We start from the raw sequence: 24,024 nt of genomic DNA, 5'->3' as shown, positions 1-24,024 counted from the left end.
TTGTTCAAAGAATTCTGAGCACCAGAGAGGAGATATCAACCCCCCCACTTCCCATTTCAGCTCATATAAAGAAAAAATAACATTAAAAGGAATATTAGGAATAAGGGGTTATTATTATCATTATCAATGACTTAATAGTATTTAGCAGTGTTTCAACAATGCTTCACTCCTTGAACCTTCCCAGGGAAAGGTACCTAATGTGTCTCAAGATTATTAGTGATAGTAATATGATTGCTTGACAATGAATAATGAAATGTGCCAACATTTGGAACACTTGCTTAATTAAGTAACTCATTATTTTCTAAATGGCCAATGCGTATTACAAAATCATACATGGGAAATATGCACTTGAGTTCCACATGCATTGGGCAGGGAAGAAGGTTCAGGTGAATGGTGAAAGCTTGAAGACCTGAGCTCAGATCCCCGCACCCATGGAAAAAGCCAGACATGTCAGTGTGTATCTGCAATCCCAAACATGAGGATTTGCTGGCTATACGATCTAGCTAAATCAACACGGTCCAAATTCAGTGAGATACCCTCTCTCAAAAAATACAGTGGAGAGGTTGGCAAGATTGCTCAGTGGGTAAAGATACTTGCCCCCAATCCTGAAGACCTGAGCTTGCTGGAATGAGAACTGATTCTCTTAGCTGTCCTCTAACCTCCACTAGCCTCTGAGCATTGTGCTATGCCCACATCCACTCACAAACAAAATATTAATGATAATATTGTGAAAACAAAATGTTAATAAAAAGTAACAGAGGAAGATATTATGCACCTTAACACACATATGCACATAATGCATACACTACACATATATACTACAAAATAATAAACGTTATTATGTAATAGCTTAAATGAACTTTTTCACAACGACATCACATCTTATAATAATTGCTATTATTAGAACTAATTATTATTATCATTATTATATGTATTCATGTATTGACTTGGTTGTTCGAGACATGAACTTTCCCCCAGTTACATAACATAATAATTAATTCATTTTTCCAGACAGGGTTTCTTTGGGTAGCTCCGGCTGCCGTGGAACTAACTCACTTTGAAGAGATCCGCCTGCCTCTGCCTCCTGAGTGCTGAGGTTTAAGACATGTGCCACTAAATCTATAAAAACTTCACATACAATCTGTAGAGAAAGATTCCTAGCCTATAATAACCTTGAGTCACTGAATTTGTTAAGAATGGACTGCCACACGATAGTTTAATGACTGTCAAATCGAGTACAAACTCTATTTTCCCAACCGACCTCTGCTTCATTTAACTTTGCTTTTATTCCGCATTGCAAAGCGCCTTGGGAATTATCGCTGCTGCTGCAAATCTACAGGATCTTCTTACTGGAAGTAGAGTGGACTAACATGTTGGGGAGGCAGGATGAAAGCTTCAAAACTAACACATTAACAGTGATTTCTTAATTTTCCTTAATATCCATCAAGACCAACCCACAAGAACTCCGGTAAGAAAACTGTAGTTGTCAGAGCGCGCACCTCAAGGCGTCTGACATCATCACGCACACGCGCACACAAGCTGAGTCAGGGGCCTGCCCTAGCCTTGCCTCCAGCTGATTGGTGAGCCCGGGCATGGTCGAAGATGCCATTGGCTGGCGACCGACCAGACCGATCCCCCTCCTCAAGAAGTCTCCCCAGTGAGGAAGCTTCCCCACCGCAAAGCAGCTAGACGTGCGGGCAGTCTCAGCTGTCCACTGGGAGTCGCCAACACCATCTCTTGGGCTCCAGGGTCGCAATCACTACCGGGGATCTCCAGCAAGTCTTCCGGACCCACGCGTAGAGGAGGTGGTGCCACCGCGCGCAAACCTGGCGCGGTCGTGACGTCAGGACTACGCTAGATTGGCAATTGGCTGGAGGCATGTGGCGCGGACGGGCACTGGCAGGAGTGATTGGATCAGCTCTTAAGGGGCGGGGTCTGGAGGCGGAGCATGCTGCCGAGAGCGTTGAAGTACGGCGCTCCGCACAGCTTCTCGATACTCCTCTCTGGAATCGCTGGTAAGCCTCCCTTGTGCTTGGGGAAGGATGGCGAGAGGGGACCAGGAGGGGTCGGGTGGCTGTATGAGGCTGAGATGACCCGGTTTCCCAGCTTGGCTCGCCATGGTGGCCTTTGACGTTCGGGGCTGAGTGCCTGGTCCTAGAAAGCGTTGGGTGGTCGGATGCAACCCAGTAGGGGAGCTAGTCCTCAGGGTTGTCCCTGGAAACGCCCTGAGAGCGATACAGCAGTCCGGGAAATGTAGTGGTTCATAACCCTTGGGGAGTTGAGAAAAATCTGGTCTTCGCCCCACTATGGAACACTTGACTTGTCTTCTTGCAAAAATGAATAAATAGGTCTACTCCTAAGCTTTCTTCTACCATAAGAGAGATTTGCAGGTGTTGTGGTCGGTAACTGTCAACGTGGGTTTTATTGATGAAAACGCTTCTCTTATATGTTCTTAGGTCTTTTTCTTGAGTTCGATGATGTGCATTTGTACTTTCCGCGTCTTTAAATGAATGAGAAAATGTCACTTTATCCTGTAATCATTGAAGTCCATTCTTTATATCCTGGCATTATGAGTTAAGACGTTATTTCAGAAAGTCTAATACTTCTGCACGTTAGACATCTACCTTAGCGAGGATTTTAAATTAATTTATAAGTGTTGTAGATAAATCCTGTGAGTTGAAGTCCACTTTCACTTCTAACAGTGCTTGTATTAGAATGTCTGTACTACATTTACATGCCATTTAGAAAACCGTAATACAAATGACTTTTCTCTTTCTTAGTGTTCTAGGTCAGATCAGACATTCTGTCACAATGCCTGAAATCAATGCCAGCAATCTTGATGAAAAACAGGTTCAGCTTCTAGCAGAGATGTGTATTCTTATTGATGAAAATGACAATAAAATTGGGGCTGACACCAAGAAAAATTGTCACCTGAATGAAAACATTGACAAAGGTACTGTCTTAAGGTATTCTTTGTTATAAAGTGATTTGTCTAGACACTTCTAGTTAGCTGACAAAAATATTGAGATGAAAGGAATGCTTTCTCTTTTTGGGGTTTGGAAAGAATGTCTCACTGTGTACAACTCTGGCTGGCTGGTTGTCATAGAAATCTGCCCCCCTGGAACAAAAATATTCATAGGAGATATGGAGACAAAGTTTGAGCAGAGATTGAAGGAATGGTCATTCAGAGCCTGCCCCACATGGGGATCCATGTGTGTGTGTGTGTGTGTGTGTGTGTGTGTGTGTGTGTGTGTGTGTGTATATATATATATATATATATATATATATATATATATATATATATATATACATATACAGCCACCAAACCTAGACAATATTGATGAAGCCAAGAAGTGCATGCTGACAGGCGCCTGATAAAGCTGTCTCCTGAGAGGCTCTGCCAGAGCCTGACAAATACAGAGGTGGATGCTAGCAGCAAACCATTGAACTGAGAATGGGATCCCTGTTGGAAGAATTAGAGAAAAAGTTGAAGGAGTTGAAGGGGCTTGCAATCCCATAAGAATAGCAATGCCAACCAACCAGAGCTCTCAGGGACTAAACCACTACCCAAAGAGTACACATGAACGGACCCATGGCTCCAGCTGCATATGTAGCAGAGGATGGCCTTGTTGGGCACCAATGGGAGGAGAAGCCCTTGGTCCTGCCAAGGCTGGACCCCCCAGTGTAGGGGAATGTCAGGGTGGGGAGGTGGGAAGGGGTGGGTGGTTGGGAGGAAGAACACCCTGTTGGAAGAAGATGGGATGAGGTCTTATGGACCGGAAACCGCAAAGGGAATGACATTTGAAATGTAAATAAAGAAATATGTCCAATTTAAAAAAAAAAGAAATCTGCCTCCCCCCCCCCCTAAGTACTAAGAGATCCATTTCTGAATGCTAATTTCTCTTTCATTCCAGTTAAATGGTGTAGAAATAAAATCTACCTTTCTACATCTCCTGTAATATTTCCCTCTTTTATTTTGGAATCATAAGGAAGGAATAAACCATTAATGATAGTTCTCATGTCTGTCTTTCTAAAGAGTACAGAAAGGAGTAGTTATTGAAGAGAAATATGGACCTACACACACACACACACACACACACAGAGAGAGAGAGAGAGAGAGAGAGAGAGAGAGAGAGAGAGAGAGAGAGAGAGAGAGCGAGAGCGCAGGATACCAAATGGCCTGGGTTAACTGTCGTGGGTTAACTATTCCTGAAGGAGCATCTGACATGCATCAAAGCTCCCATCCCTTTCTCTTGAGTCTTGCTGGTTTTCTAGAACTATTCTCCATAACAGCCACAGAGAACTTCCTGTTAGGAGACTGGAACACAGCTGCACTGTCAGCAAGGTGCCTTCTCAACTGCAGGAGGGAGAAGTGGAGAAATAGCCAGCACACTCTGACCAATCATATCTGTTTTGCTTTTAGGACTAATACATCGAGCTTTCAGTGTCTTCTTGTTTAATACTGAAAACAAGCTCCTGTTACAGCAGAGATCGGATGCTAAAATTACCTTTCCAGGTTAGTGTACTTAAGGAATAAGGGAGACTTTGCTGGGAACTATATTCAGTCTGACTGAACTTCTTGGAGCCAAGATCCAAAAGAAACAGCCAGGCACCTGGCTTCATTTGTATTTTATATTAAATAATCTTATCCAGTGAGTATAATCTTAATCCCTGAATTATCTGTATATTTTGATCTTGATTAAGAAAGCATTAAAACTTACCCATAAATGTCTTTCAGAAAATATTTCTGGGAACCTGTTATAATTAACTTTTAAAACTATCTGATTGCTTATAAAAATTTTTCCTTGGTCTTTCAAGGATTTGAAGATAATTCTTCTTTGTTCATATTATTATTTTCCAGGTTGTTTCACCAATAGTTGCTGTAGTCATCCATTAAATAACCCCGGGGAGCTGGAAGAAAATGATGCCATGGGTGTCAAACGAGCAGCACAGAGGCGCTTAAAGGCGGAGCTGGGGATACCCTTGGAAGAGGTAAGGGGTCTCATCTCTGTCACCGAGCAGCCCACAGCCCAGCTCTAAGCAGGCTGAGACTGGTTGTTACCAGGAAGAAGTTCTCAGCAGTGCTTCCAGGGAACCCAGAACTGTGTACATTCTTGGCGAGTGCGCTTCCAGTAAGAACAGCATGGGGCCAAAGCTTGCCTTAAATTCTTGATGCTTCTGCCTCGGCCTCCCAGTCGCTGGGATTGCAGTAGTTCATGGTTTGATTTTCCAACTTCCTGATGGATAGAATTAACCCCTCAATAAGGATGTCGTGTGCATTTTTATTGTTTTGGTTTGGTTTTATTGTTCTGGCCTTTGCTGCCCAGCTCTCACTGGCCTCCAACCAACAATATGCTTGGTTTTGCTTCCTAAATGCCGGGATTATTGGCACACATTCCAAACCCAGCTAAGTTTTTATTCTCTTTTTTAAGAAATACCTTTTTAGATTTGCTTATTTTATTTTGTATGTCTGAGTGTTTTGCCAATGTTTATATGCACCATATGTGTGCCTGGTGCCCAAGGACACCAGAAAAGAGGGTGTTAGACCCCCGCATGTGTGCTGGGAACCGGATCTGGATCTTCTGGTAGGCACTGCTGAGCCATCTCTTCAGCCTCTTTTTTTTTTTTTTTTTTTTAAACAATACTGATTTTTACTTTATGTCTGTTTTCCTGCATGTATCTCAATGTGCGCCATCTACATACAGTACCAGAGGAAGCCAAAAGAGGGAGGTGAATGCCTTGGAACTAGAGTTAAGACCAAGTGTTAGCTGCCGCGTGGGTGCTGGGACTCAAACCACAGTCCTGTGGAAGAGCAAGACAGCACTTTTAACTCCTGCGCTACCTTTCCAGCCTCCCTCTTTTTTTTTACTTTATCTTATTATTTATTTATTTTTGAGATTCAGTGGATCGGTGAGATCTGATGTGGCTCAGTCTGACCTTGAACTTAAGCTGTAGCTGAAGATGACCTTGATCTGATGAGCTGCCTCTATTTTCCTAGTGATGAGAGTGTACACCATGGTTCTGGGGATGGAACCCAGGGCTTCATCCATGCTTGGCAAGCCCTCAGTGAGCTAAATCCCAGCACTCAGGAGGCAGAGGTAGATGGTTCAGAGTTTCAGGTCAGTCATATCTATGTAGAGAGTTCTAAGCTAACTAGGGCTGCATGGTAAAACTTCACCTCAAGAATAGGTTAGGTAGGTAGGCAGGCAGGCAGGCAGGCAGACAGACAGACAGACAGACAGACAGACAGGCTACATGGTAAAATTTCGCCTCAAGAATAGGTTAGATAGGCAGGCAGGCAGGCAGACAGACAGACAGACAGACAGACAGACACACACACACACACACACACACACACACACACACACACACAGATTGATAGAAAAATGTTTTTAGAAGGAACAATTCCAATTCCAAGGAAAGAAAAGTTTATTTCAGTTCATTCAGATTTGTGGTTCATGTTCCTAATGAAAACATTCATTAGCTCTGATTTGATCAATTATAATAGCCAATTTGATCAAAACTATGTGGTTTTAAGAAACAGATTTTAGGGCTAGCTAGCCTAGAGCTCATTGTAGACTAGACTAGCCCTGAACTCCTAGAGATCTGCCTGCTTCAGCTTCCAGCCAGCATGCTAGGACTAAAGGAGTAGAGCACCAGGCCTAATTAAACTGTCCTCTTTGAAGATTAAGACAAAGTGTCTTCTCATATGCAGTTAAAATGGTAAATGTTCTTCTGTAATAGCAACTATAAAAAACAGATGCTACATTCTGGCTTGAGCAACTACTTTTTAATATTTTGAAAAAAATTAACTTATGTTGGGTCTCAGGAATAAAAATTTTAGACACTCAAGACTAATAATTTTTCCATATATTCAAAAGCTCTGATTGTGAAACTATGCTGCTGTCATTCAAGATACTGTTGAAGGACTGGAGAGATGGCTCAGCTAGGAGCACTGGCTGCTCTTCCAGAGGACCCATGTTTAATGCTCAACACCAACAGGGCAGCTTACACTGCTCTGTAACTCCAGGTCTAGGAGATCAGTTACCTGCTTCTAGTCTCACACCTGGGACACAGGTACACATGCAAGCGACATACTCATACACAAAAACATAAATTTAAAAAATAAGATATTCTTGAGACAGATGTGTTGATTTTAAGTTCTGTTTTGTCACTAGTCACTTTTTCCTTCTCTTTGGCTTTCTGTTTGTTTGTCTGAGACATGTCTCAGTGTGCATCCTTACTAGCTTGGAACTCACTGTGCCCTAAACTCAAGAGAACCTCTGCCTCCTGAGTACTGGGATTAAAGACTGCACCACCTTACTGATAGTATTATTAACTGATATTTCTTTTTATGTTGTAGGTTGATCTAAATGAAATGAATTATCTAACAAGAATTTACTACAAGGCCCAATCTGATGGTATCTGGGGTGAACATGAAATTGATTACATTTTGTTTCTGAGGAAGAATGTAACCCTGAATCCGGATCCCAACGAGATTAAAAGCTATTGCTATGTATCAAAGGAAGAACTCAAAGAAATTTTGAAGAAGGAAGCCAGGGGCGAAATTAAGTTAACTCCATGGTTTAAGATTATTGCAGACGCTTTTCTCTTTAAATGGTGGGATAACTTAAACCATTTGAGTCCTTTTGTTGACCATGAGAAAATACATAGAATGTGAATGTGTAAATGATTTGAGATTTTTTTCTACCTACTAAGAATGGTTTGATTTTGTTTTAAATTGGGCTCCCTTGTATGACACATAGATATTTTACAACCAGAATTTGTTTTGAGAAAAGAAAAAAAAAAAAAAAGAAAAATTCAACTATCTTACAGTTACATACATATATATATATACATATATATATGTATATATATATATGTATATATATGATGCTTATAAAAGACATTTAGGAGAGGTTATTATGAAATTATGCCATAAGGAAAACTTAATTTAGCCTGTACAAATACCTGGCTATGACAAGATTAAAGGAATAAGTAGAACTCCTCATGTTTTACATTCTGACACTTTCAGAACACTTTGCTAATTGCCAAGTGTTTTTTTATATCATTAGATTTTTATCATAGAAAATTGAACAGAGGACACTGCTTAGCTGCTTTGAAACAGCACTAAGAGATTAAACGAACTTGGGGTACAGCTCAGTGGTACCATGTTTGCCTTGCAGGCATGATGTCATGGGTTGTCGAGTCCCTAATCCTAAAGATAATTGTAACAACAATAATAACAGACAGCAGGTTCAGAGGAAAGCAGGTAGCTCCCTCAATCTTCACACAGGATGATGAATTTCAGGAACTCCTGTATAACCAATATTCTGGATGCTCAAGTCTATAGAAAATGATAGAACTTATATACATCTTCCCCACATTTCATCTCTGGCATGGTCATAGCACTGAACTCAGTGTAAATGCTAATGTAAATGATTGTTGTACTATGCTTTATGATAAAGAGAAATCTGTATGTGTGGTACAAATCAAATATTAATATACAATTGCTTTGAGCCCTTGAGTGTTTGACCCACACATTTGAAAGGTCAGTTCTGTATACTAATTTTTGTCATTCTCAGTTGATTTTGTGCTTTAACCATCCTGAAATTATTTTACTATTTAAAGATGACTGTTACATTTGGTAGTCATGGTAACTGATTAGCTATTCTGCAATCTGTTTACAATCAGAGTGAAAAAGATGGGTTAATCTTAAGAAGAGAGTGAGCTCTGCTTTAAACAGTTGAGAAAACCTTTGGCACTACCACTGCTGGCCTGGCTTGTCTTTGGGTCTGGCCTGTGTTGAATGATTAGTAGCATTTACACCCCTTTGTTAAGACAACCAAAAACAAGAAAAACTAGGGAAGTGGGAGGGGTGTTTTGAGACAGGGTTTCTTTCCCTGTGTAGCCCTGGCTATTCTAGAACGCAGTCTGTAGACCAGGCTAGCCTCAGAACTTAGAGATCCATCTATCTGTTAAGTGCTGGGATTAAAGATGTGTACCACATGCCCAGCAACAACCAGAATTTTAATGGGTGATACCAAGGGTCCCATAATGGGCTCACTGCACCATAATCAGGGCTTAATTTAGAGGTGGAAGTGGGAGGGAGTGGCAATGAGGGATGTTCGGAATAGGCACATGCTAAGATTTGATGTTCTAGAATAGGCATATACTGATATGTGTTTTCACTAATCTTTAAAACTTTCCACAGGTGTGTAAAATTTGAGCTCTTCAGACAGCTTTATTCTTAAATGGTGCATAATAATTTTTTTCTTACAAAAATTTTATAAATCTGATTTCTTGGTAACTCAGAACAGTTGATTTATCATTGGGGATATGACTATGTAGCAAGTATTTATTGAAAATTAAAAATAAATTATTTTAATATTGTCTGGCTTGTTAATATCTGGATATAATGGTTAATCTGTGTATTGTATCTTAAATATGATAAATGCTATGTACCTTTAGCATTTAAAATACTTGTAGTTTTATTTTCTAAGAATTGGCTGACTGCACATGACTAGTTCCCAGTAGTTTATAAAGCTAGTGGTTATTACACTGAACTATAAACTATAACCTGGGACTGCAAGGGTTGGATATTGCTGTATTGCCAGAACGATGGGAGGACGTGATGTGTACGAATAGCTGGGTCCCATAAACTCCTTAGTACAAGCATGCACACACACACACACACACACACCCTCCCTCCCTGGAGCTGAGGACCAAACCCAGGGCCTTTGAGCTAAATCCCCAACCCCAAAAGCATCTTTTATAATAAGGAATTGTATCCCTCCCCCAAAGCATAGCTACCTCTGACCTTAGGACTGTAACACAGATGTGTTAGTTTTGAAGGATAGTTAAGGTGTTTGGTTGTTTATTGTATTCCTTACCCTACTGGATGGGGGTGGGAACAGTGGCTTTTGAGTGGAGGAAACACATTAGCACAACACAAGGAATCCTAGCTAAAGTTGTCTTTATTCCCTGGGACCTGTCTAGTGAGGTGGTGACCTTCCCTCAGTTGGATCAGCCTCGTCCATTGGACCCTTACCAGGGTAAAGGGGACAGAAATCTTATTGGTTGACTACCTGGCAAAGGTAAACTATTTTTTTTTTAAGGTTTTTGCTTTTGTTTTTTAGCCTTAAGGATGTACTTTCTACATAGTAAATGTGAGCATATTATACTTGTATATCTGGCAGACAGCTTTCTGCCTTAAATTTTTATATTCATGTATGTGGTATTGTTAAGGTCAGGAATTTCCAGAGAATAATATCCCAGGCTCAGATAGTTTGCAAAAGCAAAGGGTGTTTTTCAGCTGAATCTCCTGCATGCAGCGGTCTCCCCATTTGGGAATGGAGACGCCTTGTGAACTCTCAGGCCCAGCTCTTTCTGTTGGGAATTCCAGGGAGGGGTTGTGCCCTTACATCTTGAGTGGGTAGCTCTGTCTCTAGGGCCCTGGTGTAGGAGGTTGCTTACTCATTATAGCTATCTTCTTACTCCGGGCCAAATGACAAGATATCCTCGGATTGTCTGCCCGAGGCTGTGGCTGGCTACCACAGGTTCCTGGATCCAGATTCTCATTTCTGGGACACAAACTAGGCCTAGTCTCCCAAACTGCCAGTTTGCAGCCTGTCATGGAGTCAGCCTGGCTCTGGCTAATTCAGTCCTCACAGTATGTATGCACATGTGTGCCAGGATGCCATACATGTAAAGACTAGAGGAGGAAGTTAGGCGTCTTAGTCAATTGCTCTTCGCCTCAGTTTCTGAGGCAGGTCCTCTCTGAACAGGAAGGTAGGCTTGCTGGCTAGTGAGCTCCTCTGATCTACCTACCCTTGTCCCTGATCTACCTAACAATGCTAGGTTATTGGGACAAGGGAATCATGGCTTTTACATGGGTACAGGGGGTTTGAACTCTGGTCCTCTTCCCAGCAAGAGCATATGCCTCCTGAGCTGCCATCTCCATCTTCACATCCTTTATGCTAGATTTATGGTCTACATGGTTGAGAGTCCCAAATGTACATTTTAGCATAGAAATCTGTTACGTTCATAGAATGGGATGAACGAACAACATGGAGCATTCAGACAAACATTCCATGCTAGAAAGAAATGAGCTACGGAGAGGACGGATTCAATCCGTAAAGTGCTGGCTGATAATCATGAGGCCTTGGTTTTGGATCCCAGCCACTCCTGTGACAGCTGGGTACTAGGCATGTATCTTGAACCCAATGCTGACTGAGGGCAAGCAAAGGTGGATTTCTGAAGCTTATTGGCCAGCTAGCCTAATCAAATCAATAAACTCCATGTTCACATGTTCAGAGAGAGAGAGAGAGAGAGAGAGAGAGAGAGAGAGAGAGAGAGAGAGAGAGAGACTGCCTCAAAGAACAAAGTGGAGAAGTTGAGCGTGCTAACTCATGCCAATCTCAGTGCCAGGTGACAGAGGCAGAACTCTGAGAATAGGCCTACAAATGAGAGCCCATGTGGAAAACAAAGCAAAATAAATCCAACATTTTAGAGATGAACCTTACCATACACACACACACACACACACACACACACACACACACACACACACATACACACACACACACATACACACACACACACACACATACACACACACACACATACACACACACACACAAACATACACACACACACACAAACATACACACACACACACACATACACACACACACATACACACACACACACACACATACACACACACACACACACAAACATACACACACACCACCCTGTGATTGGTATGTGTTGCGTTGAAGGAGAAGTTTGTACTCAAACCCTGCCTGATGAGAGACTTACCTAGAAGATTGGCTTGACTACCATTTCTTAATCGTGGCTCAGATTCAGACTCTTGCCCTCATTAAACAAACCCACTGGCATTTTTCTTGAGCCAAGAAATCAGTGACACACTCACATTCTCTGAGAAACTAGATCTCTCCTAGGTTCTCAAATTAACCCCTCTTTGTATATAGGACCGTCCTAGAACTTGCTGTGTAGACCAGGCTGGCCCCCATAGAGGTTCTCCCTCTGCCTGCAAAGGGTTGGAATCAAAGGTGTGCCACCATACCCAGCAGTCACACTACCTTTCAATAGGTGATACACTGTGAGTCCTTCCGTCTGTACCTGTGTCTATGTGTGTACACCGACCTATGTGTAGAAGTCAGAGGTTGAGGTCAGATGTCTTTCATCCATCACAAGCTACCTTATTCGTCGAAACAAGGTTTCTCACTGGATCCAGAGCTAACCAATTGGCTAGTTCTGCGTGGAGCAGAACTCAATGACACACCACTAGTGTTAGGGTTACAGACATGTACCACCACTCCTGGCTTTTACCTAGGGTGCTAGGGATCCAGATTCAGGCCCCCAAGCTTACATAACTCCTCATGTTTACGTAACAGGCACTTTACCATTTTACATGGAGTTCCTACTAGCTTATGACATCCCAGCTGAACAGGTATAATGAGTAAATCCTTGGTGCTTATGACTTGCTATCAAGCAATGAAAAGAACAAGTATCGTACCCACAATAGTAGAACAGGCCACTCTAGCATAGAAGCCAGAAACAAAAAGTACATGTAAGCACTCCATTACGACGGCTTGAAGTTCAAAGACAGGCCATTGAAGTTGGAAGCCAGAATAAGTGTCTATGTCAGAATAATCAAAGCTTAAGGTTTGTTCACGGTATATGTTAGCTGAATAAATGAAAGAATGTAGAATTAATGTCAAGTAGGGGCAGCAGCAGTGGCCAATCATCAGCAGTAGACTTCTGAGGACTGCTGCCTACTGCTTCCTGGTATGAGATTTAATCAGTTGGTGGAGCCACACGTCACCTACGTAGAAAAGAGACGGTAACTATGGGTATCAGTCCCTAAAGTCCCAGCAACTGATCACTGTGTTAACCTGCACACATCTCATGAAAACAATACACCACCCTCAGAAGAGACTGTTCATTTGGCCATGTAATGTATGATGTGTACACAGAGTCCCTGCTGTGTTCCGTTTATGAAGAACAAAAGAGTATACACAAACTGAGGCAGAGAATGGTGTCCACTTAAGGGAACAGGTATAGCACCAGCTGGAGGGACTCTTTACCTCTTGGTTTCAAGGGTTAAACTTTTTTTTTTTCCCGGAGGTGAGGACTGAACCCAGGGCCTTGCGCTTGCTAGGCAAGCGCTCTACCACTGAGCTAAATCCCCAACCCCAAGGGTTAAACTTTTGCATCTAGAATACGCATTTTTTATAATTTTTCTTCCACCTGGAACATGTGTTCTCTTAGTTTGCACCTGGTTGAATTTGACTCAAGACTTAAATCCTTAGCTTCCATGTCATTCTGAACAGTTCTTCTAGACTGATGAATTGAAGTTATGAAAGCAACCTGAGTGGATCTGCCTATTGGTCAAATGAATGAATGAGTGAGTAAAAATTTCAATACCTACAGGTGTCCCTCTTGCATACAGCAACCATAACTTTCAGGTCAAAGGCTGTTGGTATATTTCTTCAGGTAGACATCCCAAGAGTTCTAATTTGGTTTCTGTGGTTATAATAAAGCAGCTTTGACCAAAAGGAAAGGGTCTATTTTATCTTACAGACCACAGTCCTTACAGAAGGAAGCCAAGGCAGGAGCCTGAAGCAAACCATGGTGGAATCCTGCTTACTGGATGGCTTCCTAGCTTATGTTCAGCTACCTGTTCTATAAAACCCAGTCCCACCTGCATAGGGATGGTGCTGCCCACAGTGGGCTGAGCCCTCCTACACCAGGCAACAAGATGTGATCTCTCTGGCCTAGAACAGACTTCAGAAATTAGGTAGCTCTAAAAACCACTGGACCAAATTCCAGAGATGGTATTCTATGCTGACTCTGTCATGGTGCATTGCCTAATTCAAGGAAAATAACAGAAAGGTGGAAAAATGGAGTACAGCTTTTGACACATAGGAATAGGGAAGCAAAGACCAGAAGTCCTGCTGAGAGTGCTGGTTCAAGTTGGAATCCCAGGATTAGATCCTAGAGGAGCAAGAAAATACTGATTCTCACTGGAAGTTAGGCCCAGCCTGTAACTACCTCAAAAAATATCATCTCTGAAAAGGAACAATATTTCACAGACTCCAAGTTCTTTTCCCATAGTGTCTATTGCTCAAACTAATACTCATTAAGAATAATTAGTGTCTTAGGGTTTTGCTCCTGTGAACAGACCAAGGCAACTCTTATAAGGACAACATTTACAGGTTCAGAGGTTCAGTCCATTATTATCAAGGCAGGAACATGGTAGCATCCAGGCAGGCATGGTGCAGGAGGAGCTGAGAGTTCTACATCTTCATCTGAAGGCTGCTAGCAGAATACTGGCCTCCAGGCAGCTAGGATGAGGGTCTTAAAGCCCACACCCTCAGTGTCACACCTAATGCAACAGGGCCACACCTTCTAATAGTGCCACTCCCTGCCGCTGAACATACACAATCACAATTAGATAAGGTGACCTGTTCACAGTAACAGCTCAGAAATTGTTAATGGGAGGAAATAAAGGAGGGAAGCCTGGTGTTTATAAACAGTTTACTGAGGAGGTGTTGGAACAGGACCTGAGACATGGCCTGAGCCGAGCCTTTTGCTTTGGGCCCTTGTTGAGCAAAGGTGTTTCTGCGTCTGTTTTCATGGGTAAGAACGTTTCCTGACAGTATCATGCACAGCCCAGAAGAAAGAAAGGGACAATTTACAAGCCTATCCCATCAAGCCTGAAAGCCACTTTTCTTTTAAAATCTCTAGATGTTTATGCTTCTGGCCACCAGCATCTTCAGAGTTTATGGCCTTCATAATACGATCATGGCATAAGGGCATCCTAAGGTACGCACATGTAGTTTGAAACATTCCTCAGAAGAACTTCAGTGAAATGTATACTACCCATTGCTTGGGGCAGTCAAGTTTAGCCAACAGATCCATGGAATCTACTTCAGATCCTAATCTTTGGCCTTTACCATCCATGAGCTCAGGATCTTTTTATTTTGTTGTTTATATTTAGTTTGCTAGTTAGTGTGTCTATATGTTACGGCACTCATATGGGCATCAGAGGACAAGTTGAAATATGCATCTTTCCTCTCATTCATGTTCTGAGGACCAAACTCGGGTCATCGGGCTTTGTGGCAAGAATCTTACCAGAATGCAAATTTTAATAAGTTAGCTTCTCTGATTCTGAGGAGCGATCTAGTCATGGGAGTTTGGCCAGTTATACTGACATCCAGCTACTTATTATCTATTAATAAGGCAAAACAAAATGTTAAATATATAGAGATAAGTACATATGTGCACTCAAATCAATTGAATTGCTATGTCTCTAATGATTCAGCATCCTAAGATAGACAGGACATGTTGAGTTTGACATATATATGAGTGTGCATGCATGCGTGCGTGCGAGCATGCATGTGTGCGCGTGTGAGTACGTGAGTGCCCCTGCATGCCTGCGTGCCTGCATTTCAGACAGAATTTCACGTGTCCTGGGCTGGACCCGTGATAGCTGGGGAGTGTAAGAAGCAGCCTGCGATGGTCCACCTTCAGTATGCAGTGTGCTTAGAGTTCATCAGAGCTGTGGATAAGCAGGAGGGTCTAGGCCCGTCTTTACTGCAGCCGCTGCTGGTACATGGCTCTCACAGAACTCGGAGACTTGGAAAGTTCCAGGTCATCTGGTGAGTGATTGAGCCCCCACGATCAGAAAAGAGGACAATCCCAAAGGCTTAAATTATTAACTAGACAAGCCTTTGTGTCCTAAACCAATGAAATGTGAGATTTGGGAAGGGGGCAAGTCCTGGCTTATGGGAGAAAAGAACAAGAAATTCCCCAAGATAGAAGACCATATAGACCAGCGTTTTGCATCAAATCATCACACCAGCCATTCTCTCTGCTGGCTTTCCGTTCTGTAGAACTGTAGATTTAAAACTGCTCCATTTCCCCCAGTCTCTTGAATTTGTTGTGATCATATTCCAGCAAGAACAACTAAATTTCTGATCCCCTTGCCTACCTCCCCAGTGCTGGGATAACAAACGTGGACCACCACACCAAGGAAAACCTTGTTTTTTATTTACCTTTAGCCACTCTATTGCAGCCCTTCAACCTTTACAACAGTTTGATATCTACAAAGTTCACGCTGGAGAACTGATGGTTAAATTACATAAAAGCAAAGAAAACCTCAAAGTTTTAACGAAGTTTATGATTTATTTGCATTGGTGTTTTTCCAGCATGTATGTCTGTGCGAGCATGTTAAATTCCCTGCAACTGGAGTTACAGACAGTTGTGAGCTGTCATGTAGTTGCAGGGAATTGAACCCAGGTCCCCTGGAAGAGCAGCCAGTGCTCTTAACTGCTGAGCCATCTCACCAACCTCAAGAAACATCTATTTTCTGCTAAATGTGAATGCTAAATACTTACCCTCTGGAAATATTTCAACCATTCTGCTTCATGTTCAAACGGTGTCTGCTGAACCACACTGCCATCGGATCTTTCTGATCCAGCCACTAAAAAAGCCAATGGTGGTTTTTGCCTTGGAAAGCATTCAAGGCCGGGCAGGGGAATGAATGCAAAGGTGAGCCAACCAGTGCAAACTACTCATTCACTTTTAAAGACGATGATGCCTAGGGACTGGGAGATGGTTCTGCAGGTAAAAGCCATTCAAGTCTGCTGAGCTGACTTCAGCCCTTGGATGTAGTGATGCACAGCTGTAATCTCAGCTTTCCCAGGGTGACACGGGAGCACAGGCAGGAGACTTGGCAGGAAACTAGTGTGTAAGGAGAGAGACCCTGCCTCAAAACAAGAAGTACTTAGCTCTTCACTTTTTCTTCCGGTGTTTTGCAAAGGAAGGACAAATTAGTACTTCAGGTCACCTTATAAATAGGAAAATATGTTCTATAGATAAGGTGACCTGACATAGAAAATTTAGACTTAAAAATTTTTTTCCTATTTTATTTTATGTGTATGAGTGCTTTGCCTGCATGTTGTTTGTTTGTATGCATGCATGTAGGCTTGGATTTTGTCCAAAGTTCTTCAAGACCTCACCAGTCCATCTGAGTCCATGGAAGCAGCAAGCAGCAAGCAGCCCCCAGAATATCATGAAAAGTTCTTTGGTGAGTTTCTCTCTACAAAGTCATGACAAGCAAAGATCAGCAACAAGATGTAAGGTGAACCAATGCCAGAGACTCCTCCCACTGGCTGTGGGGTCATATTTCTATTCTTTCTAAACATCGTATGTCCTCTCATGTGCTTGCTTCAGCAAAACATCCTTTCACCTATCTTCCCCAACAAAACATCATATGACATAACTGAGTTTCCAAAGAAACCATAAAATACCACTTCGTGTGTGTGTGTGTATGTGTGTGTGTGTGTGTGTACATATATACCTGCAGAGATAAGAAGAGAACATTAGACCTCCTGGAGTTGGGTTGCAGGTGGTTGAGAACCACCACATATGAGTACTAAGAACCGAACTAGGGTCTTCTGCAAGACCAGCAAGTGCTCTTAATCTGCTGAGAATCTCTCCAGATCTAAAATTTAGACTTCTGGTTGTTGTGTGTTTGCCAAATAGCTATGGGAGTACAGTATTTGCCTAGTGTGTCCAAGGTCCTGAGTTTGGCATCTGCATAAAAAAGAAAGACAGGGAAAGATGGGGTCAGGGGTGGAAAGGAAGTGAGGGGAGGTGGGGAAGAGAAAGAGGTATTATTCTTAGTACAGTGTCACTCAACTGGCATCACACTAATGGGAACTGTACCACAATTGGGTATGACTGAAACCCTCTGAGAACTTCTTTATCCAATAATCTATGTAACAAACACAACGTAATAGACTTGTGTCGTAGGGTGATGAGACTCTCACTGTGATAAAACTCCAAAGAAACTTGGGGAGGAAAGGGTTTATTTAGCTTATGGTTCCAAGGAAATCAGGACAAGAACTGAAGCAGGACAAGGGCCTGCAGGCAGGAGCTGATGCAGAGACCATGGGGGGGTGCTGCTTACTGGCTTGTTTTTGATGACTCTCTCAACCTGCTTTCTTACTGAACCCCGGACCACCAGTCCAGGGATGGCACCACCCATAAGTTCTCAGTTCTCCACCATTAATCATTAATTTAAAAATGCCCTACAGCTTACCTACAGCCTGATTTTTTGGAGGCATTTCTCAGGTGAGGCTCCCCTCTCTCTGATGACTCTAGCTTGTATGGAGATGGCATAAAACTAGCCAGAACAACCCAATTTCGTTAAGGGATACCAGTTGAAAATAGATTCTTCAATAGATTTTTTCAGTGGACCTAAGAGAACTAGACAACCCTGTGCAGCCACCATTCTGTCATTCACCAAGTACACAATGAACCGTTTAACAAAGCCTTTGTTAACCTGTCATCTTCCGTAACTCATCATCTGAAAGTCGATGAGTCCTTGCTCCAGGTCCTATGCCTACATTGTTTTTTCCCTTTTGTTTAATTCACTGAAATACTAACTCTGCTGCCAAGTAAAGCTTGCTTTAGTGCGCATTGTTGCGTGTGATTTACATCAATGCTAGGCTCTTTAGTTCCTCCTCCCATGTTTGCGCAACTTTTTTCATACTCAATAATTATCTTTATTTCTATGGGGATAAAGTGTTCTAATCATAGCCACACAGTAGAAAGTCACCTAGACTAAAATCACCTGGAAAGAAACATTAGAGCACGCTGTACTTCAGGGTATTAAACACACACATGCACGCACGCACGCACACATGCACACACACATGCACGCAGGCATGCACGCAAATCTTAAAAAATATTTTCAAGGAAAACTTGACCTAGAATTTTTATAGCAAGTCGTAGGAACAGGGAAGACCTATCTTGAATCCACGAGAATATTCTCAACAAGTCATCCTAAACTGACTTACTCCTGAGGTGGAGAGCTGGGAATGTAGATTTTAAAAAATGACAGTTTAGGAGCTAAAGAAAGGGTTCAGTCAGTAAAGTGTCCTGCAAGAACATGAATCCCCTGCACCCAGGTAGCAAGCCAAGTGCAGCAGTGAGCACCTGTAAACCTGGTGACAATGCTGGGAGGAGGGGAGCGAAGGGGAGGGTGTCAGGCACACATTGGCTGGCCTGCCTAACAGAGTCACTGAGCTTCAGGCCCAGCGACAGATCTTGTCTCAATAAATAAGGCAGAGAGGAGAACAGTTGAAGGCAACAATGTCAGCATCTGGCCTCCAAACACATGCACACATCCACATGAATATGTACACACACACACACACACACACACACACACACACACACACACAGAAAGAGAGAGAGAGAGACAGACAGACAGACAGACAGACAGACAGAGACAGACAGAATAAGATGGGAGACCAGACTGGACTCTCTACTCTGGATAGCTGACTATCTGGGTCCTGGGACAAGAAAGTGCATGTTCAGGGGCCAACAAATTAAGTATTAATGTGTTCTATGTACACAGGGTGGTTTTTTCCCTCATTTTTCCATCTGAATATACTGTGAGACATAATGATTACAATAACAGGCAAGATGAAAACAAATGCCTGTTCACTCAGATAGGACACCAATGACAGACCAAAGTGTGAATCCACCAGAATCCAGGTTGGTGACTCGGTGTGTTCATTTCCTTATGGAGCATGGGGCAAGGGTACATTACAAGAATTTGGGTGACTTCAAAATGGCTGAGTCAATTCACAGTCCTTGCAATATAGAAGCTGCATCATGGAGTCCTCCTTCAATCAGCCGTCTACTTCTTGAATGCTCTAGCATTTTCCAAGATCATTTGAAGATGGTGGAGTGGGAAAGACAGAAAGGATGAATGGCTTAAATCCCAAGTGAAGATCCTTTGAGTTTACCCCCACCCATCTACTAGTATCATTAGCCCCATGACTGCCACCATAGATCTGACTGCTATCATTCTATCACTCTGCTCCACTAATCATTACTTTCCATGTCTAGATCAAGGCTATCTCCCCTTTTCTTCAACTCTTACATTCTCTCTATCCTCTTGTCTACAGTGTTCCTTGAACCCTGGAAGGGGTGATATACTCATAATCCCTCTTTTAATATTGGATGGCAATGACACCCTAAGCTTCATCTCTTCCTGAGATTTTAGCCAGTGGTAAATCTATCAGCAACCACTACCCATTTGTTGTTTTCTTCCAAAACAAATGTGGAACAGCAGCTGTAGTCTATAGGCATCAACACAAATGTTTAGAGAGAGGACAATTTGACAGGTACCCTACTCAACCAGACAGTCACTGTTGCTTCCATAATGGGGCCCAGGACTTCACAAATCACAAGTTTGTCCTTGACTACAGTGCCAGACATGACTTTCCTTTATGGAGCAGTTCTTAAACCCAACCAGGAATCTGTTCCTCTGTTCATAACCATTGTACCTATGCCACTACTGTACTAGATGGCAAATCTTATTGTTCATGTTGATAAGGTCCACCCCTGCACAGAACAGTTGTTGAAAATTCTCCCTCGACATCTTGGATAATAATAACTTCCAGTGACCATAAAAGTCACCCTTCAGAAGGGAGCTTTCAGCTCAGTCTGAGGTTGTCTTCTTCACATGCTACATAATCTTTTTTTTTTTCTTTTTTCTTTTTTTTCGGAGCTGGGGGCTGAACCCAGGGCATTGTGCTTGCTAGGCAAGTGCTCTACCAATAAGCTAAATCCCCAACCCCGCTACATGATCTTAAGCCTACAGTTGTCCCATCTAGCTCGGGCATGCAACCAATAGCATTAGTGATACTCTGTCATTTTAGGGGCCTCTGGGTCTTCCTGATCAACAATTTGCAGAGAATGATGCCATCCCTTGCACTGGAATTTTCATTTAATACCCTTTTGGATTAGGGTGGGGGGGTTTAAGCCCCTTTTCATGCAGGCAGGATAGCACTTAAAAATTCTGATTTTTTTCCAAGTGTTTCTCCAATTGTATAAGCACTCAGAGGCTAGCAGTATGTCACCCATGTGATACAATCTTTGTATTTATTCACCAAGGAATGGAAGGACCTCTGAGGGCCCACAGCTGTCCAGCCAAAACTGAACCTGAAATCAGCAATGAAAGCGATACTAGGGGTTGGGGATTTAGCTCAGTGGTAGAGCGCTTGCCTAGCAAGCGCAAGGCCCTGGGTTCAGTCCCCAGCTCCGAAAAACAAGAAAAGAAAAGAAAAGAAAAGAAAAGAAAAGAAAAGAAAAGAAGAGAAAAGAAAAGAAAAGAAAAAAGAAAGCGATACTAAAGCAAAATGTTTACAAGGAACAAGACAGGATGAAGCAAGTCCATAACTTGCTTCATCAAAAGACCAATGCTGAGTTCAATGTAAGGGTGGGAAGGCACTGCTTTATTTAGATTGCTAACATCCACAGATGTTCTCCATAAACAGGTTTGCCTCTTTATCCCAAAGTGTTGCCATGGGTGTTCTAATCACCCTCCCATCCCCGTGGAGTTAGGAGAGGCCGGCTCAACTAAATACTAACACATCAGCTTTTACATGACCTGAATGAATCTCTTTGCCTTTTGAACTCTATCTGACAAACACATACTGAGGAGCCCCATATGTTAAGGATTCTACAAGGTCAAATGATGGAACCTATGATTATAGAGAGTTAAAATATAACAGGTTAGAGCCAATTACTTTGGGCTAATTTCAGTTCCTTTGGAAGCCATTCTTCTATGTCATTTTTTTTTTTTTTTGGTTCTTTTTTTCGGAGCTGGGGACCGAACCCAGGGCCTTGCGCTTCCTAGGTAAGCGCTCTACCACTGAGCTAAATCCCCAGCCCCCTATGTCATTCTTTTATATCTCTTACTATCCAATTCTCTTAGAAAAACACTAGCTTCATCAGTTTGAAAGCCAAAGAATATCACTGGAAAATACTTGGGTCATTAACAGAGATTTTCTTAGTTCGTATCTACCTATTGTCCTCCACCAATGTGTTTGGTAAAGGTCCCTATTTTTTTTTTTTTTTGGCTCACTTTGTTCTATAACTAATAAAATCCCATGTGACTACACTTTCACAGTGGAACATGAGATTTGAGATAACCGGAATCTGTGTTCCCACCTGGTGATCACTCATATTTGATAATAATATCTTATTCCCCTGGAGTTGAGAGTTTCGTTTTTGTGTTGACAGTTTTGTGTGGATAAATCTGGGCACGCCAAACAATCTGTGATCACCAAACGAGTCACCCAGGTAGACACCGGATACCAGCACGGGACCTCGTGACCAGCCATCTGATATTGCCATCCCAAGTGGATTGTTAGGGAGTTCTTTCTGGGCTGGGACCTTCATGTTTTTGCTGATGGTCCACTCTTTTGCTGATGGTTTACTCTGAGCTCGATTTTCTTATGTATTTCAGGGTGCCATTTTGCTGCTTTCAATAAGCGATTTAAGGTATCCTTTTGTTTGTGTGCTCACTTGAACCTTTCATCTGTCATCACTCTGATGTCTAATTTGACAAAAAGAGGAAATGGTGGCAGGGGAAACTGTAATTTGGTACTTTAGCTGCTCCTGTGTTTTATGATTATGTTAATTCAACTCATGAGGATTTGGGGAAAATGGGAAGGCTAGCTACAAAGAACTTGGCTTTCTTCCTGCCTTATGGGGAAACCCTTGACCCTGTATGGTTGGGATTTCTTTTCCTCACTCTACTGAAAGTTTTAACTGAAGGTCACACATGAACAGGCTGCTGTGATTAAAATTTAAAAATAAGGAAAATCATTCAAGGAGACGTTAAAAATAAATAGAAAATTAAGAAAAACTTAAAGGTCATGTCAGAACTAATGATAAAGTCTGAGGGAAAAAAATCACACTTTTCTCAACCATCTGCTTTCATGTTGCTCCAACCTTGCCTAGTCATTCTTTCTCTCTAATCATGGCAGAATTCTAGATCAAAGAAAAAGATGGTTATGACATATTTCAGAATCAAAGCTAGAGGGGAGGAGAGATCCCGTAAATACTAAAAATTGTCACTTGGTGGACAATGGTGGAAGATACCTTTAATCTCAGAACTCAGGAGGCAGAGGCAGGCAGATCTTTGTGAGTTTAAGGCCAGCCTGGTCTACAGAGTGAGTTCCAGGACAGATGGGGCTGCACAGAAAAACCCTATTTTGAACCCCCCACCTCCCAAAAAAATCTCAGTTTTGAAGACAATACTCTGCTGATTAATTTTGTTCATTTAGATTTTTTTTAATTTTATGTGTATGAATACATTTCAGGATAGGCTGAGACGTGGAATAGAATTTAATAACTGTAAAGGGAAACAAAATCATATGAGATCGATAAGATTAAACCACAAATCAATAACAGGAGGAAATTTATAAAATCCAAACATTTGGAAGCTAAATCACACACTTCTTCTAGGTAACTTACAATTCAAGGATATCACAAAGGAAATTAGCGAAATATATTTAGTCAAGTGAGGCCACCCACAACATATTGATCAATAATGCTGGGGAGCAGTTATAACTATGAGTGCCCATATCAGAAAAAAGGTCGAATGGGTTGGTGAGACGGCACCGTTGTAGAGGATTTACCTCCGTAGAGCGAGGAGTGGAGTTCTGATCTCTAGATTCCACATTGAAAAGCTGCGTGTGGTGGCAGCCTTGTACCTCTGGTGATGGTGAGACAGGAGAAAGCAACAGACAAAACCTTCTGAAGCTTGCTAGTAGGGACAGATGCAGGATAATAAGAGACCCCATATCGAATAGCAGATAAAGGTCACCTGAAGACAGACACCCAGGGTTGTCCTCTGACCTCCACATTCATGCCATGGGTGCATGCACCTGTACCCACATGAACACGCTCACACATGTGTACACAAAACTCTAAAACCCATAAGAAACCTCAGACAGATAACAATTTATACCTCAAGAAACCAGAAATTGAAGAGCGAACTAACCTCAAGAAAAAAAGAAGAAAGTGAAGGTTGGAGAGGAAATCAATGGGCTGAGAAGAGAACAGAATCAGAAAATCAATGAGTTTGGAAGCACACCACTAAATAAAGATGGTAAGGAA

General features: G+C 42.2%; 2 protein-coding genes across 2 annotated transcripts in view; one reads left to right on the top strand and one right to left on the bottom strand.

Annotated features, from left to right (window-relative positions):
• The window catches only part of Wdr37 (WD repeat domain 37), a 66,417-nt gene extending 64,675 nt beyond the window's left edge, over window positions 1–1,742 (bottom strand). Inside the window, exon 1 of the mRNA NM_001107362.2 lies at window positions 1,500–1,742. The gene's annotated coding sequence lies outside the window, so the exon portion shown is untranslated. The remainder of the gene's footprint in view (window positions 1–1,499) is intronic.
• Window positions 1,643–9,406, top strand: Idi1 (isopentenyl-diphosphate delta isomerase 1). The gene is made up of 5 exons (NM_053539.2): window positions 1,643–2,015; window positions 2,781–2,953; window positions 4,424–4,516; window positions 4,862–4,992; window positions 7,364–9,406. The coding sequence occupies exons 1-5, from the start codon at window positions 1,879–1,881 to the stop codon at window positions 7,679–7,681; spliced, it is 852 nt and encodes a 283-aa protein (NP_445991.2). The 5' UTR covers window positions 1,643–1,878; the 3' UTR covers window positions 7,682–9,406.
• Window positions 9,407–24,024: the final 14,618 nt, after the last annotated feature.

Source organism: Rattus norvegicus, chromosome 17 (assembly GCF_036323735.1).
Source record: "Rattus norvegicus strain BN/NHsdMcwi chromosome 17, GRCr8, whole genome shotgun sequence".
Taxonomy (NCBI): Eukaryota; Metazoa; Chordata; class Mammalia; order Rodentia; family Muridae; genus Rattus; species Rattus norvegicus.
The sequence above is the reverse complement of the archived record's forward strand: the minus strand, read 5'-3'. Positions and strand labels throughout refer to the sequence as shown.

Excerpts from the sequence above, each read along its gene's own strand:
- Idi1 (NM_053539.2), top strand. The coding sequence starts at position 1,879 with ATGTGGCGCGGACGGGCACTGGCAGGAGTGATTGGATCAGCTCTTAAG. Across the intron at positions 2,954-4,423 it reads GAATGAAAACATTGACAAAG|GACTAATACATCGAGCTTTC; the intron begins GTACTGTCTTAA and ends TTTTGCTTTTAG. Across the intron at positions 4,517-4,861 it reads TGCTAAAATTACCTTTCCAG|GTTGTTTCACCAATAGTTGC; the intron begins GTTAGTGTACTT and ends ATTATTTTCCAG.